Genomic DNA, 18,051 nt, shown 5'->3' on the forward strand with positions numbered 1-18,051 from the left:
GAAGATCCTATTCAATTGGATATTTATCCGCTTGGTTGGTTTCATAAATTCATCCATTTAAATTTCGTCCCTAGAAGTCAAATTTGTTGTAGTGAGTATGATATGAATACCATGCAACCTAGCTATAACATAGCTTAAATATGGTTCATATATACAACATTTATTGACTTTTAATTTAATATTGTTGTAGAATTACATGGTAAACTTTACATTATGTGTTAATTTCTCTCGCTCCAAACTCTAAAGTTCAAATAGAAATCTTGAAATACCATGATTAATGAAGCTTGAAAAAATCAATGTTTTTTTTTTTTTTTTTCATGTTCTTGTCAAATAGTATGATGACCTCTGAATTAACTCGATCGGTTAATTAATATCGTAATTAATGAAAACGTTTCCACTTTCCACTAACCTAAGACATGATCATAAGGCTCCTAGCTAGTTTAGTTGCGTCTCATGTTTTGTGTCACTCCAACGCCTGCCATCAATACCAGGAGAATGTTGTCACTCCAACGCCCGTAGAACAATGTTAGCGACATTTCCGAAACTTTTAATTAATAGCTAGTCAGTAGGTGAAAACATAAACAATAGGCCAGTAATTCTATGCAGATGATAATTACAAGTCAGGTAGGTCGAGAACTACTGATCATACTTTAGTCGTTAATAAAAACCTGGGGCGCATTAGTTTAAATGTTTTTGAATACTCAAAAGCTTGTTGCAAGAAGTGCATGGGAATATTAGACCAGATTAGAAATCAAGACTAAGAAAGTTGGCCATATAATATATATATATATATAAGAAAATAAAAGATTTTCGGGTCCACCAAATATTGCTCCTTGACTTCCAATATTCTATCTGATCATAATTAAAAGGGTAAATTACTATGTATTATTTCCACACATATTCGAGTGCAAAGACTAAGAAAGTTGACCATATATATATATATATGTATATATATAATATATATGTATGTAAGCATGGATGCTATACTAGGAAATTAGGTAGATGTAAGAGCATGAACATTAGATTATAATACAAATGTTAAATTTGCATAAATGACATGATTTTACATTTTGTTATTCCACTCAAAACTTACTTTTATATTGAATTATCCAATATCTATTAGTCAAAATAATAATAAAATATTATAAATTTAATAATTTTTTTTTCTATTAATTGAAGCTAGAAACAATCAATGTTTTTTTTTTTTTTTTTCAAGTTCTTCTCAAATATACTATGACCTTAAGTTAAATGTTTTTGAAGACTCGCTTGTTGGAAGAAGTGCAAGGATTAAACAAGATTAGAAATCAAGACTAGAGGGACGAAGATGTTAAGACTTAAACCTTACAAGGGGCTTGTCACAGTATTATATTATATATATTTGGAGTGGCCACGCTTATTAATATATAAGAAAATTACAGATTTTCGGGTCCACCAAATATTGGTACTTGACTTCCAGTCTATCTGATCATAATTAAAAGGGTATTATATTCTTTAATTTATCTCGATTCTTTACAGCTTGCTCCTTTGACACTGTGTCAATATTCTTTAATTTACAGCGTTGATCACACTTTCAAATATACAATGGAATCTGATCTGGAACCATCTCAAATTACATGCACTTCAAGCCTCATCAGTCATGATCTAATCCAAATTCTAATCCCCTAATTTGCTTTTTCGAGTGACTTAACGTCTAACCAATTGCCGCACATAACACGGTAATATTAAAATCGAGTCGATCACCAAAAATCTCATTTATAGTCTTTGGCGCCGTAGTCGTGGGGTCATTTGAATGACTTTCAACAAAATCTTGTGATAAGAGTTCTTCTATTCTTCGACATATCAGCTTTACATCACATACTTATTGAAGAAAAGTTAATTTGTGATGGAGAGCCGCTGAATAAATTTCTTTTGTGATAAGGACGTATAATAGCCCCATGTGGATCGATACTTTTGTAGATGAAAAGTTAAAATAGGATACTCTCGTCCGGTTCCCTAATTTTTTTTTTTAAAATTATAGTTAAAAAGGACATTTCTTATAATTTTATCCTAAATTTACCTATCTTCAAAAAGTCTTCCACATTCAATTCCCTATCATTTCCTTATTCTATTAAAATATATTTCTCTTTTACTTTTTTCTCTCACTTCCATTTACAAATTTAACTACTCAATATTTTTTCTTATGTTTTGAACTATTAGTTTAGTAAATATTTTAAATTAAAATTTAAATTACTTTTAATATTTTTAGATTATTATTTTTTAATATTTTCATAGTTATTTAAATTATTTTTAAAACTATTATTTAAAACAATAACAAATATAAGTATGAGAGAATGTGTAGATGATTAAAAGAAAAATTAATTTAATTTAAATGAATAAAATATTGATAAAAGTTGTTTGGGGGATGAATAGTAGTTCCCTTTATTTGGGGAATAAATGTTAATATAGGGAATTACTGTTCATCTCCTAAACATTTTTCCAAAAATTGGGATCTGGATGAAGGGAGGTTTTGAATGCAATCTTAAATTTTTCCTCAAATTATAGAAAAAAAAGAATTATAGGACACCAGATGAAAATGCTTTATAGCCCCATGTGAATCAATACTTTTGAATATGAAAAGTTAAAATAGAGTACTACGCGTTGGCCGAAGTGGAAGGTGACCTAAGAAGTGATCACCTTCAACCATTAATTCATCCTTGGCTAAATATATAGAAAAAGCAATGACACACAACTTATATTTTTAGAAGGCGTATATTTATGTTATAAAAATATTTTTTATTAAATATAATTGTATAAAAAGTCGTTGAAGTAAAAATAGTCAGGACTAGCAGATTTTAAAAATAGTATGGACTAAGAGCTCCTTAAGTTCGGGTAAGACCTAAAATACAAAAATTTGAGAAATTGGAACGCTTGAGTTTTGGCAAGAACTTGAGGAGATCTTTCTGTGGGTTGTATAGTATCTTCTGATTTGAGTCTGTCTCTCTTCGCTATATTTTATCCCACTACAACAGATTTTTGCTTTTGTGAAGGACAAAACTGTAACAAAAAATAAGCAAACCGTCAAAAATAGTTTTTTGTGACGGTTGGAGACCGTCACCTAAAAGGCATCACAAAAAGTTTGTTGTGATGGTTTATTGTTCAACCGTCATGAAAAGTTTTTTTTTTTTTGTGACTGTTGGGAGTCTTCCGTGAGTTGTAACGTTCGAAAGTGATTTTTTTGTGACAATTAAAATCAGCAACAAAAAGTAACGTTCCCACGTAAAAACTGATGTTTGAACGTTAACCCGAATGATTAACATTCAAATGTTAAAAATTAGACGTTGGCTGCTTTTGCTTCGCACGATTAATATTTATGTTCGAATGTTTACTTAGAGACATTTGAATGTAGCATTGGGATGTTAGTGGAGAAGTGTTTGAATGTACAATTTTTAAGGTTCGGATGTTGGGTTGTCGTTCGAACGTATCTATTCTCATCATTCAAACATTTAGATCATTTGTGCATGAAAACGTTGGAGTAGAGTGACTTACATTCAAACGCTTTGTTGGAATTCGGTGGTTTTATGTTCGTACATTGGTTCGAACGTGAAGCCATGTACAAGTGGCACATAGAGAGCCCATCGACTTGCAACTTCATATTTTTGAGAGGATCTGTATCTAGGCAAGTGTCATCTCCATAGACAACCTCTTGTATGGAGTCATCATTACCTCGCTATTGCTGGTCCAGAGTGTACCACCCCAAGTGGAGGAGTGGCTAATAGAACAGATCAGCCCCATCGACATGATTACACACCGTCAAAGCATTGGACATGAGAGAGGGCATGCTCGACTTCAATCTGGCCTTGTACCAGACATTACTCCTTCGACCCAGTCTAGGCCTGGTATTGCTTCCCATATTAGGAGTACTAGTCAGTCACCGATGGGTACATCTACGGGAGATGCAATCTCTGCTTGTGTTGATGCGATGGTCTTAGATATTATTGCGCACATCAGTACAACAGAGTGTCACCGAGGTTGGCCATAAGTTAGATATCCTAAACGAAAAGGTCGACACATTGACTGACAAATTTAATACATATGTAAACAACTTGTACCGAGTATTTTTCACTTTTATCGTGTTGTTTATAAAATTTTATCATATTTTGTACTTTATTTTTATTATAAATAATGAACAATATTATTTAATATATCTACTGTTTTTTAATTTCAATTCTGAATCTTTTTTAATATTAGTTTATCCAACTTTAATATTAAATTAATTAACGTTCAAACGTGAATCACTAACGTTCGAATGTTGGCGTCAAACTTTTTCATGTTTGCACATAAGTAGCCTCAACGTTAGAATTTCCAAGGCCCATTCAAACGTGAATATGTATAAGTTTGAACGTAATGCAATTTCTCGGTAGCCTTTAGTGATGGTTTCCACAAACAATCATAGAAAATGTTTTTTGGTGATGGTTTGGGGACTATCACAATTGCCAAACCATCACAAAAACTCATTTATATTGTAGTGTCCATCGGTAATTAATCATATCAAATCAAACCTTCTAATCACTTTGAATGAATCCAACGTCAGATGATGAATGTTATGAACTTAGTCTAGTGAGAGCACATAAATTTCTAAAGGCGATGGTTCTTCAAGATTAATTATATTACGATTTTCTACTTAGAATGGGGATAAATAAACATGGATCGAGTGAGTTTTGCAGTACTTATTATTGTTAGTGTGAGTCTCTGAACTAAGAAACATTAAATTATCAATAAACATATATATATATATATTTATATATATGTATGGTGAACTTATTTTATATATGTATTGATCATCTTGTTCTTTTTACTCTAATCCTTTAAGTTGGAGCAAAAAATCTTCATCTCACTGTGTGATACAGTGAGCTGATAGCCATCATCATTTTTTTAATAAGAGGAATTGCCCTTCAAGCGAAGATGCATCACTTTATAAATCAAAGCTAACAATCCCCACAAACATTCAAGCAAGAGCATGATATGAATACCATGCAACTTATAAGATATATAGCTTAAATATGTTCATATATACAACATTTACTGATTTTTTAATATTTTTCCATAGATTTACACGGTAAACTTTACTTTATGTATTTATCTCTCCCTCCAAACTCTAAAGTTCAAATAGAAATTTTGAAATCCCATAGTTCATGAAATAATCAATGTTTTCTTTTCTTTCTTTTTTTTTTTTTTAATTTATTGTCAAATACTATGACCTCTCAAGTACTAAAGAGAGCAAATGCTTCTACATACAAGTTGATGATGTGCTGACCAAGCTGGTGTAACTCGATTGGCTATTATGCTAATTAATGGCCACGTTTCCACTTTCCACTAACCTGATACATATCAATATATATAAGGCTCCAAGTTTTAATTAGTCCTCTTGCTTTCAAGTTTAGTTGCGTTTGTTTTGTATCACTTCAACGTATGTCTGGCGTCAATAACAGGAGAATGTTGTGAAAATCACCAAAAATTCTAGCTAGCCCGCGCGTTGATCATTTTAATGACTTTTAGGTGAATACTCTAAAGCATGTCGGAAGAAGTGGATTTAACAAGATTAGAAATCAACAGGCCAATTAGGGGCCACGCTTTTTTAAGACCAAAAAAAGTAACCTTTTTTTACATTGAAAAAAGGTACTAAAAAGAGACAAACGCTTCTACACTTTGACGTGCTCACCAAGCTGGTAATATATTATTACAGATTTTGGATTAATTAATCTTAGCATTTAGAAGAAGCTTACATAATCGATCGTTAACTTCCCTGATCCCTCTATATTAGTACCTAATTAACACCCGTTGTTAACCTCATAAACGTCTTCCATTTCATAAACTAGAACTAGGCCAACTCTCCTGCATGCACCGATCAATCATGGCGCTAAAACATCAAAATTCCTCCCTTCTTCTCCTATTGGCTTTCCTGTTTGTGCAGTACTCTTGCATGTTTCAATTGATCCAATCTTTTAGCAATTTTACTGACCAATCTGCTCTCATTGCCTTTAAATCTCGAATCAGTTCTAGTCCAAATGAAACCCTCTTGGCTACTAACTGGTCCACTGCACCAAACTCGATCTGCAATTGGATTGGGGTCTCCTGCAGTCGACGTAGGCAAAGAGTCACTGCTTTGGACCTACAACACATGGGTCTACAAGGCACCATTTCTCCACATATTGGTAACCTCTCCTTCTTAGTCTCACTTGATCTTTCTTTCAATAGCTTCTATGGTTTTATTCCGCATGAGATCAGTCGCCTATATCGCTTGAGAATACTTGTGTTGGCGTTCAACCAATTGGAAGGAAGCATCCCTCCTACTCTTCATAGCTGTCAAAAGCTTCGCATGGTTAATTTTGATACGAACCATCTTATTGGTGCAATTCCATCATCCCTCGGCAACCTGTCCGCATTAAAGTTCTTGATTTTGGAGAAAAATAGTCTCACTGGTTCACTTCCTTTAGTCATCTTTAACATATCTTCCCTAAACGATTTTGCTGTTTCGTCTAATCACATCCTGGGAGCTCTTCCGAATGATATTTGTAGCCACAGTCCCAATCTTAGAGGACTTTATTTCTCTGATAACAAATTTGTTGGTCAACTCCATTCGCAGTTTAATAATTGCGGGGACCTTGTACTTTTATCTTTGTCATACAATAAATTCGATGGGAGTATTTCAAAAGCTCTAATTGGCAACTTACCTGCAAAGCTTGAAGTCCTATATCTTGGAGGTAACAGTTTCACTGGTATCATACCTTCTACCATATGTAATTTGTCGAGGTTGCAAACATTTGGAATTGAGGATAACCACATCCAAGGAAGCATTCTGACTGATTTGTGGCAACTTCAGAAGTTAAATGCTTTGCATTTAGGAGGGAATAACTTCAAAGGGGCAGTACCTCAAAATGTCTTCAACCATTCTTCTTTACAACTTATCTACTTTGACCTAAATTCCCTTTCTGGATATCTTCCATCACTAGATACTGGGCAATCTTGCCCTAATCTTGAACTAATTGTACTTGGTGACAACAAACTCAGTGGTCATATCCCATCCTATCTTTCCAATTGTTCCAAACTCTTCTTTGTAGACTTTTCAGTAAACTTATTCACCGGAACGATTCCCAAAAGTCTTGGAAACTTGAATCACCTACAACAGCTTTTGCTGGCTGGAAATCAACTAATAGGTAGGGAGGCTAAAGATCATAAAGAGCCCAATTTCATTTCATCTTTATCCAATTGCAGATCTTTGAGAGTTTTAGTCGTAGACTATAATCCTTTGGATATAACAATCCCAGATTTCATTCAAAACTTTTCGACTTCCTTTCAAATCTTTCATGCACAAGATTGCCAAATAAGGGGTCATATTCCTATGGGAATGGGTTTTTTGAAAGGCTTGAATTGGCTTGAATTGAGCAATAACAACCTAACTGGTAATATCCCTTTCACATTTGGTGGTTTGGAAAGATTACAAAGATTGTATCTTCCCAATAACAGGATTGAAGGATTAATTCCAGAAGAGATATGTCAATTAATGAATTTGGGAGAGCTGGATCTCTCAAACAATAGATTCTCTGGAGTCATCCCAAATTGCATTTCAAACCTCAGTCATCTACAAATTCTATACTTAAGTTCCAATAGACTCAAATCACCAATACCATTAAATATATGGGGCCTTAAAAGTCTATTGTTCTTAAATCTGTCATCGAATTCCCTTGGTGGACATTTGTCTTCGAACATGACAAAATTGGACACTCTCGAAAGTCTGGATTTGTCAAGAAATGAAATTACTGGAGAAATTCCAAGTATCATTGGAGCATTTGAAAGCCTGAGTTATCTTGACTTTTCAAACAACTCCTTTCAAGGAGGCATTCCGCAACATTTTGGAAACTTAAAAGGGCTAGATACCTTAGATCTTTCTTACAACAATCTTTCTAGTGCAATTCCTAAATCCCTTGAGGCACTTCCATATCTCAAATACTTGAATTTATCTTTCAACAAGCTAGTAGGAGAGATTCCATTCAGTGGTCCTTTTGTGAACTTCACGGCGGAATCATTTTTAGGAAATAGTGCACTTTGTGGGAATCCAATTTTTGGAGTTCCACTTTGTCCAACGATTCCTACCAACCAACAATCAAAGATGAAAGATATTTTGCTGAAATGTATTATTCCTGTGATTGTGTCAATTATAATCTTCGTAATGTTGGTTTATTGGCTGAGAAGACGTCGAAAGAGTAACATGGAGATACCTACTTCACTTAATGCATTGGCTGCATTGGGACATAGAATGATATCATATCAAGAGCTTTGCCAAGGGACAAACAACTTTTGTGAAAGCAACTTGCTTGGAGTCGGAGGTTTTGGCTCTGTGTACAAAGGAATACTTTCTGACAGAACAATTGTTGCAATAAAAGTTCTAAGTTTGCAATTGTCAGGTGCTTTCAAAAGTTTTGATGCAGAATGCAAGGTGTTACGGACAATTCGACATAGAAATCTTGTTAAGGTCATAACTACATGCACTAATCCCGAGTTTAGAGCATTGGTGCTAGAATACATGTCGAACGACAGCCTTGAAAAATGGTTATACTCTCATAACTTCTGCTTGGATCTTCTACAAAGAATAAATATTTTGGTTGATGTTGCATCAGCCTTAGACTATCTCCACCATGGTCAATTGGAATCTATATTGCATTGTGATTTGAAGCCTTCAAATATCCTTTTGGATGAAGACATGGTTGCACATGTGGGCGATTTTGGCATTGCAAAGATTTTAATCGAAAACAAAGATGCAACACACACAAAAACTCTTGGTACCATTGGCTACATCGCACCAGGTACATACATACATGAATTTACCCTACTTTTTTAATTATCAAAAGAATAAATAGCAGGATGTTGATCTTACAAATTTTTGGTAACAACTTGCTTGGCAATTTTTCTCATATTAGGTAGTCTTATAGTCAATAAACACATATGAATATGAACTAATGGATTCCTATGACATGCATCCCAAACAAATCTAACAAGGTGAATATATGTTTTCATAAGGTCGTTTTGCTAAAAAAAACCACCTAGTATGCTATGAAGAACTCAACTTTAGCTCTAAGTGCAATTGTTTTTAGAAATAAATTAACCCATGTGGGATGCTTTTATTGGAAGGATGGATGCTTTGTTAATTTTTCTAACCATCGTTAATATTAACACTAAGCATATATATCGCCCAATCAGTGACCAACGGCTCGCTTTGGCCACCATGTGAGTGGCTCAATTCTTGCCATCTCACAACCGCATGAAAGGTGGCCTTCAAGCGCTTGGATGACCCAATCTCTCATGATACAATTAGCAAGATTTCTGTGCAAGTTGCGGGAATTTGCAAACTCCCAATGACTTAAAATTTTTATTCAATTTGAAAGCAAATCAAAGCAACTATAACTCAATTGGATTAAGTATTGTTATTCAAATATGGTAGTTCAAGAGCTTGCTTATGGTTTAGATATATACTCTTTGTTTTTGGATGGCACATGTGAATTAAGACACAAGTTGCTAACTTAAATGCCTTCTTGACAATTTGTGAGTATTTTTAGAATATGGATTTGAAGGGAAGGTATCCATCAAAACCGATGTCTACAGCTATGGCATAACATTGTTGGAGATGATCACGAGGAAGAAACCCACTGACGATATGTTCGCTGGAGACTTTACTTTGAGGCAATTGGTAAATGCATCCATTCCAAATAGAATGATGGAAGTTGTGGATGAAGGTTTATTAAGAATAGAAGATGGAAGAGACGCCATTGTCTTGCAAAGTATACTTTCATCAATCTTGAACTTAGGCTTGAGGTGTTCTGAAGAATTACCAGATACAAGAATGGATATCAAAGACGTGGTTGTCCAGCTTAATAAAATCAAGTCGACTTTTTTTGTGAATAGGAACAGGGTTACTAGACATACTTGACCTTAATTTGTTTTGCATGTTTATGTCTTTTTAATCTCATGAAGTAATTATGAGTGGTATGTATGTAACATGTTTGTATCAACATTTATGCTTAAAGTAATGGTTTTAGACTCTACTCTTCTTCCATATCCGTACACTTTTCATTGAGCTCATTTCCTACTCTTCTTCCATCTATGTACACTTTGTTTGTATCAACCAAATTGGATGAGAATATTGACTATTGATCAATTTCTTATTTCCAAGTGACAGAGCGAAAAACAGAGAGAGAGAGAGAGAGAGAGAAAGAGAGAGAGAGAGAGAGAGGACCAACTTGAGAAGAATGAGAAAACGGTCCTTTTATTCAAAGAATCAAAGTCTATCAAGTACTCTTATTGGGAGATTATTAGGGATTGTGTTGTTACATGAACAATTTGCAGAGAAAAAAGTAGAACCATTACTTGTTCCAGATCCTGTTTGGCAAAGAAGATATCTGCGCATCTACCATATACGCAGGGATGAGATTCTCAATTTGTCAAAATCTAACCACACCCAGATTAGCAAAATTCATCTGCCCTAAGATTTAACTAAAAGTACTTGTTTTACATAAAGCTATAATTATTCAAGATAAAACCCCACCTTGGATTAGCCAAAATAATAATATTTTTAAAAACATTTATAACAAAAACCATGAAGGTGTAAAACCAAGCGCCTCCATCATCCCAAAGAAAGAATACCGAATAATCTGTAGTAACAAAATAGTGGCTAAAAAATGACTTCTCGATCGTATTCTTTTCCAAACTATATATTTTTTCTTGGACGAATTCTTTTCTCCCCTATCATGTTTTGCAACATAAAATAAATCAACTTGATTATAACTGGTATTAGGCTCTAGTATGTTTTGAGGAAAAACCAATAAAATTCCCCGTTCTTTACTCTATTCTGGTATATAAAAAGTACCTTGAATCACAATAGGTCTGACATCTAAAGCTAAGAACTTCATTTTTAACATCTATTCAAACTTAATCATTGTCACTCATTCTCCATGGATTCAAGATGTTACTTCAAACTCTAAATTTTTAGAAGTGCTTAAAGAAATCCAAATGACCAAATTTAGAAATAAACACTCGCAGGGCTAGGTTTAGTAAACTTGTTCATGGCCAAACTCCCAAAGTGTCTGGATACCAAGGGACAAGAATTTAAGCCTAAAATTTCTGGTCTGTGCTGTGGATGTGTTCGAGAGAGGCGAGTATGAAAAACAAGAAGCACATGGAGACAAGAGGAAACCAGAAGGACATGGGAACGAGTAAGCAAACAGAAACAAAAATTTCTAGACACAAGAATGGAAACAAAATGGTGAAGAGGGAAGCTTAGCATGACAGAGAGAAGAGGGGGGAGAATCAGGGAAGCTCTGGCCAAAGAAAGAGAAATTCCGAGGGAAAAAGGGTTCCTTGCCATTGGATATTATTTTGCAAGAAAATAGACTTTTGCTCGATGAACAGTTGCTCGTCAAATATGACTTTTGCTTCTAATTTATTGTAGCTTATAGTCTTACATGAGTGGCTTTAGCTAATCCAATGCAAGCAGATTTAACAAAAACTGAACCAGTGCTTTAAGTGTAGGACTGAAAGGGCTTATACTCTGAAGGGATTGTTTGACTTTTGCTTGTGGAGAGACAAAAATGCCATTTTTGTGCAGCTATTGTGCACTGAACGTGTAAAACATTCAGAAAATATATGGCATTGTTTTCGGATGTTTTTCATTAGAATGCCAATTTCTAATGAAGAACATCCTAAAACTCAATTGGGAATTGTCCAGATCGCCCTGACACAGGTAAGGCCCAATTCGAGGCCCAAGCCCAATATTTATATACAAACATTCTATCATGTTGCGTTTAATTGACAAGTGTACAAACTACTAGGACAAAAGAAAAAAGAAAGCTCCTTTCCTCTCTCTACGGCCAAGTCTTGGAGTACTCAAAAGCCTCATTTGCAAGAGCGTGAAAGAAAGAAGATAAAAGAAGATGTCTACCAACATTTCCGCATTTACGGTACATTTCTTGCACCGTACATGTTGTATTGAACAGCTTCTGAAGCGTGCCATAAGGGCCTTTGTTTCCTTTATGATGTTTCCCAATACAGACCAAGATTCATCTTCATGTTGTAGCTGAGTAACCATGACTAAGGAGTCACTCTCGATGATAAGGTCCTCTATTCCCAAGGGGAGGACTAGCTGCAAACCTCTCATCATGGCTAGAAGTTCAACTTCTGCTGGATCATTAACCATTGACTCCTTTTTACTAGCTGCAAGTAGGACCTCACCGTTTGACTCTCTGAGGATTATGCTTACTCCAGCCCTGTATTGATCTTTGAATATGGCCCCATCGATATTGAGCTTCAACACATTAGGAGGGGCTTTCTTCCACTGCAATTGAGAATGGGATTCTTGTCTGGGATCGTTTTCATGTCATGATACTGTTTGAGCAAGGATATGGCATGACCTATCGCCTCTGTTGGGGTTTGAGTCTGGCCCTCATGGACCTTCTGATTTCTTCTATACCAGAAACTCCAACTCATCATAACTAACTGTTCCAAGTCTTCTTTGAGCCCCTTTTCGATTACCTAGGTCATGATCTCCATGAGGCTCTTGTAACTAGAGTTTGACTGAACAAAAGAGGGAGTTTTGCCAGCTTTGTTTTAACTGCTCACAAAAGACTAGAGCATGGGGTACATCTTCAGAAAGCCTGTTACAATATTTAATGAACTGAATAAATTTATTCTTCCAAATCTTGTAAACTTGAGAATGGTACAAAATAGTTTCCTATGTTTTGATCCTGTCTCTTAATTTATTATTCCTTCCATTCAGTTAAGTGACAGATAAATTGAGTTGATTTAACAGAGCTTCACAAGATTAACCGGGCTTGTGAATTAGAGTGCAGACATATATGAGAAAGTTATTAGGAGGGAAAAGCCAGTAGATTTGGTAATGGCTCTAGCTGAAGCGAAGGTATATTTAATTGTTAGCTCTCTCTAGCTGTTGAACCTCTAGGAATTGGAGCTCAATGTTAATTGTATGCACCTGTGTGCATATATTTTATGATCAAATCCTGTGAGAAAGAACCCAGGTCATTTTTATCTGTTGCGATTTCTGTGAATGGAATGTGAATTATGTTTCAAATCTTGCCTCAAACTGATATGAAAATAGAATACTCACCATTGCAATTCATCGAGCTTTGGAGGCAGGAGTGTATCTAGGCGGTTCGGAGGGATGTGCCCCCTGAAACAGCTAAATCAGCGACATGTTAGGTTTGGGAGCAACTTGAAAGTAAGGAAAAAGACTTCAAAACAGATGTTGGACTAAATTATGGTGGGGGTTTATTCTGTGGTGGGTTGGGCTGTGTTGGTAGTACACCTCATCCTCCACTAAAACATTAACTTGGCAGTGCGGGGTGTTGTGAAACCAACGATGACAAACAAACAAAGAAAAGGTGGATGGGACAGAGCCGAGGTAATGGTCTCTGGCACTTTTATTTGGATGTGCTCTTCCTGATCAGTGAATATTACATGATTTTAAGCCCACCTAATCTTAGGACATGTTAAAAATGTATTTATCTACGTATGAAAAGGGTATTGCTGCTGTTTTACATCATATCTCCTTTTCTTTACTCGGTTTCTGTCGGATTCACCTGGGTTTTTGTTATTGTAATAAATTCTGTTAATGTTTTGCATATGGAGATCTAAATTTTAGCAATTCTGTTCACTTCCCTTTAGAAGTAACCATGTAAATTAGCTTTGGAAAATTAATATTTTTCTGCATGGTGATATACATTTATTTTTATAACATACCAGATTCTTTGTTTTTATAATGCCTGGTCATTGATAGCCTGGTACAATTCTTAAGATCCATGTTCTCTTTGCTATTTGATATTTTTTGCCAGGAATCTTTCTTTTCAAATACTGTTTATTAACTTCTTCCTTGACTTCTTTGTTGATGAACGAGCTGCCCTCAGATCAACGAGGGATTTACACTCAATGTTGCTGGAGATTTGATGCTGGAACATCCAATGGCATTGCCTTTTGTGGAAGCAGTGGTCAGCAGAACTTCCTGTCTCTCTCTCTCTATTAGTCTCTAACATACACACATGCCCACACTTTGGAGGAGCTAGTTTTAGGCACCACACTAGTGTGGATGGCACCCAGACTATTCAAGCCTTTCCAACACCTAAGCCACTCCAAAGAACTCGCCTGACCAGTGATCCACATCCCCAGTTTAAATCCTTCTTCCTTATGCTCCATCAATGAGTTCTAAAATTCTGCTTTATATTTCTGGTGTTCTAACAAACGGAGTTTCTGCCACACTCTCTATCAGGCATTTGTTTGTTAACTCTAACCAATGTTGTTGATTTTGTTTGGTCTGTCAAGGGGGCTGAACTGATTTGCATTTCTTCCTGAGTCGATTATAACATGAGAAAGCTACGATACATTAAATAATTTTTCTTGTCACTTGCTAGTAGTTGTTGCCTTCCTCCAATTCCTGTGAGATAAGCTCTGGTTTTGATATTTGGCAGGTGGGGACAACTGATACCGTTATGGGACTTCCTAGCGCTCTCACAGGAAAATGCATACTCAAAGCCCTATAGTTGTAGTGGCCATAGATTCTGTATCAAAACCCCTTGTGAGATGGAGCTGAATCTATAATGTTTTCAACCAGCATTTCAAAGTGGTCTTCAAACCCTGTTCTGATACACAAAACTACAGATTGTTTGCTCATCAATTTTTAACCTTATAGTTGAACTTTCAACTTTGTTTCTTTTTTTTTTTTTTCCAATCAGTTGAACTTTCAACTTGAATGCACAGTATGTCTTCTGTTTCGTGTTCACAAGGCTCTGGGCTAAGCCAAACTTCAGAAAATGTATGACTATCTAATCTTACTCATAAAAAAAATATGTATGACTATATCATCCATGGGATCATGAAACACGTGGCACTACACCCATAGGAGGAGCCAGGGATCGGGGGGCAGTTCACTTTGGTTTCCATAATGATCTCAATTTTAAGGTAAAGTTTAGGTAATATACTATCATCTTATTGTGATATGGTAACATTGCCTATTAATTTTTTTGAATTATATACTTTTTAGAAAATTCAGAGATGATGAAAAGTGTCACATTTATAAAATTGGATGAAAGTGAGATTGAAATGTATTATATAGTATCACCCTCATTTTGAAACCATGTTTGAAATTAAATAATGCAATATGTTAAAGCAAGATGAATATGTATTCTAATTGGAAATGAAATCGCAATTAATATATCAAATGAGTTGAAACGGTTTTCTCTATTTAATTTTGTAACTAAGGCCTCGTTTGTTTTTGCAGATCAAATTATATAAGTTGAGATAAAAGTTGAAAGTTGAATAAATATTGTTAGAATATATTTTTTTAATATTATTTTTGTTTAAGGATTTGAAAAAATTGAATTGTTTATTTTATTTTGTGAGAATTTGGAAAAGTTATAATGATGAGATAAGATGAAAAATTTTGTGAAAGTGAACAAGGCCTAAATCCCTAGGGGTTGGCTCAAGTGGTAAAGACTGTGGGTACTAGGGTATGCTCCACCCCAAGTCTATGGTTCAAATTCCTATGGATGCAAACAATCTCTAGGGGTCATCGGTTTGGAGGATTTTTCCTTTGAATACATTTGCAGGAAACTCTTTACCTAGGGCCTATACACTCTCGAGATTAGTTGGGATGTTGTTTCTAGACACCCGGTGCCTATAAAAAAAATTGTAACTAAAAAATTTGTAAAATTATTGAATTTTCGATGAACTTTTTAAAGAGAATTTTCAATGTAAGCATTATAGTCATTAAACAGTAATGAACAATAACAAAATTAATAATTAAAAAAAATGTCTTCATTTATATGGTTGTAATTGATCCGAGTCGAGTCGAGTCGAGCTGGACTCAAATAACTTGAGTTCAAGTTCAAGCTCGAGCTAAGAGCTTGTTGAGCTGTGCCGAGTTCAAGTTAATCAAACACGAGTTCAAGCCGAGTCAAGTTATTTATCGATCTTTATTTATCAGCACGAGTTCAAGCCGTGCCGAGCTCGAGCTAAGAGTTTGTATATTTTGAATGAATTGAATAATTAAAAATATCAAATTACAAAATAAAATATTAAATGAAATGAAAATTTTAATTAATATATAAACCTAATATTGAGCTATCAAAATTATAACATCTTTATGAATACATTTTTTATATGGTTATACATTCTAGTATATAATGAAACTACCAAGTCCTATATACTAACTATTACACATTATAAAATATATACTATAATTAATCACTTAAATCTTTAATTAACTAATATATAATTATTAGGCCTTTGCAAAAAGGGCAGATCCGTCCGAGAGACCCACATTTTTCAACCTAAACAAACACGGGTTCATCGGGCCAAAAATTACTTGCGGGTTTTATACCAACAACCCGTCAAATCCGTCGAAACCGAAAGAAAAACCCTATCTCAGAATCAAAAACAAAAACATCTCAAGCTCGAAAAGGAAGACTCGTCATTCGCCATCACCGTCTTCTGTCATTGCATAGGTGCGCTCTCTCTCTCTCTCTCTCTCAGAGTAAGATTTAGGTTTTCTGCTCATGGGTAGGCCCGTGGGTCGAAGAGGGAGTGGTGGGGCTGGGGATGTGTTTGGCACTTTAGGTCTATTGCGGGATGAAGGGAGAGAACTTGGTGGGTGTTTTGGTCGGTCTCTCTAAAAACAATTACTCATCATTTTTTGTTTGGGACGAGTTCGTTACAGTTTACAAAGAATTTACATTTTCCCCCACTGTTTTCGATATGATCTTGAAGGCTTATGCTGAAAAGGGTCTGATAAAGAATGCATTGCATGCGTTTGATAATATGGCGAAGCACGGACGTATACCAAGTTTGTGGTCCTGTAACTCTTTGTAATTACCCATGTTCTTGTACTTGTACTATGGATAATGTTAGTGGAAATGCTTATTTTCTTTCTTTTATTTATTGATTAATAAATACACAAAAAAATTGTCGACGTCAAAGTTCAGATCCTTGTAAAACATGCATTTTTTGCTGAAATTCTGTTTTGAGGTTGACTTTGAGGATGTGTACAATGTAGCTACGTATAACAATTGGTATCAATTGAAACTAAGTACTGAACAATATAATTTATTTCGCTTGTCTTCTTATATGTTTTCTTCTGAGGTTGTCAAGTAATGAAGGGGAGGACTTGGAGCATTGTTCTTTTTTTTTTTTTTTTTGAATTTACCTTTTACTGATCTAACAAATATTAGGGGCATAATTTTTTCCACTCCTTTTAGTTTTACTATTTTTTGTTATCAACTGTGGATCAGAATAAATCATTGACTTATATTTATGATACATGTACGGTATAAGTACATATTTATTTGATGTGCTATTATTGATTTAATATTAGACTTTTTCATAATGGCAGATATAGAGGAAGAGATGGGAAGCTGCCATAATTTGATCATTGGATGCTCCTTAGTCTTCTATTAGTTAATGTTCATATTTATAATTTAGATAGTTTTTATAATAGATGGCTTTTGTACATTTTTTTTATTAGTTTTTGTATAAATTTAACCTATATGTTAGCCATTAAATCAAATAGTTCTAAGGAAGGACATGAGTTGATTAGTGGTATCATGGGCAGTAGTGGTATCATGGGCAGTATGGATAAAGTCCATCGAAGGGCCTCCTTATTATTGATGAAAGTTTATTTTTTAGTAAATACAGTTGAAGTGAGTTTTGCATAAACTTAGTCTACCAAAGTATGACGTGCTTCAAACATTGGTGAAAAAAAAACAACCGACTCGACCTGCACAGTAGCTGGTCGGGCTGGATCAAGTTGGCACGCAAACAGTAATGATTCGAGTCAGGTCGGGTCCAGACCCAGTTGAATGTCATCGGGTTGCAGGCCTAATAATTATAAACTATATTCAATATACAGGTATAAATGACTAGGTATATTTAATTATGATCTCCCTCACTCGGTAGAGGCTCCTCTCCTGTCTTTGTACAGGCTCTTCCATTGGTCTTTTGTCTTCTTCATTTGCTACCTCG

General features: G+C 34.9%; 1 protein-coding gene across 1 annotated transcript; it reads left to right on the top strand.

Annotated features, from left to right (window-relative positions):
* Positions 1-5,890: 5,890 nt before the first annotated feature.
* On the top strand, positions 5,891-9,961 carry LOC109005516 (receptor kinase-like protein Xa21). The gene is made up of 2 exons (XM_035691365.1): positions 5,891-8,840; positions 9,591-9,961. Exons 1-2 carry the CDS (start codon positions 5,891-5,893, stop codon positions 9,959-9,961), a joined length of 3,321 nt encoding a protein of 1,106 aa, XP_035547258.1.
* Positions 9,962-18,051: the final 8,090 nt, after the last annotated feature.

The sequence above is a fragment of the Juglans regia genome, chromosome 7 (assembly GCF_001411555.2).
Source record: "Juglans regia cultivar Chandler chromosome 7, Walnut 2.0, whole genome shotgun sequence".
Taxonomy (NCBI): Eukaryota; Viridiplantae; Streptophyta; class Magnoliopsida; order Fagales; family Juglandaceae; genus Juglans; species Juglans regia.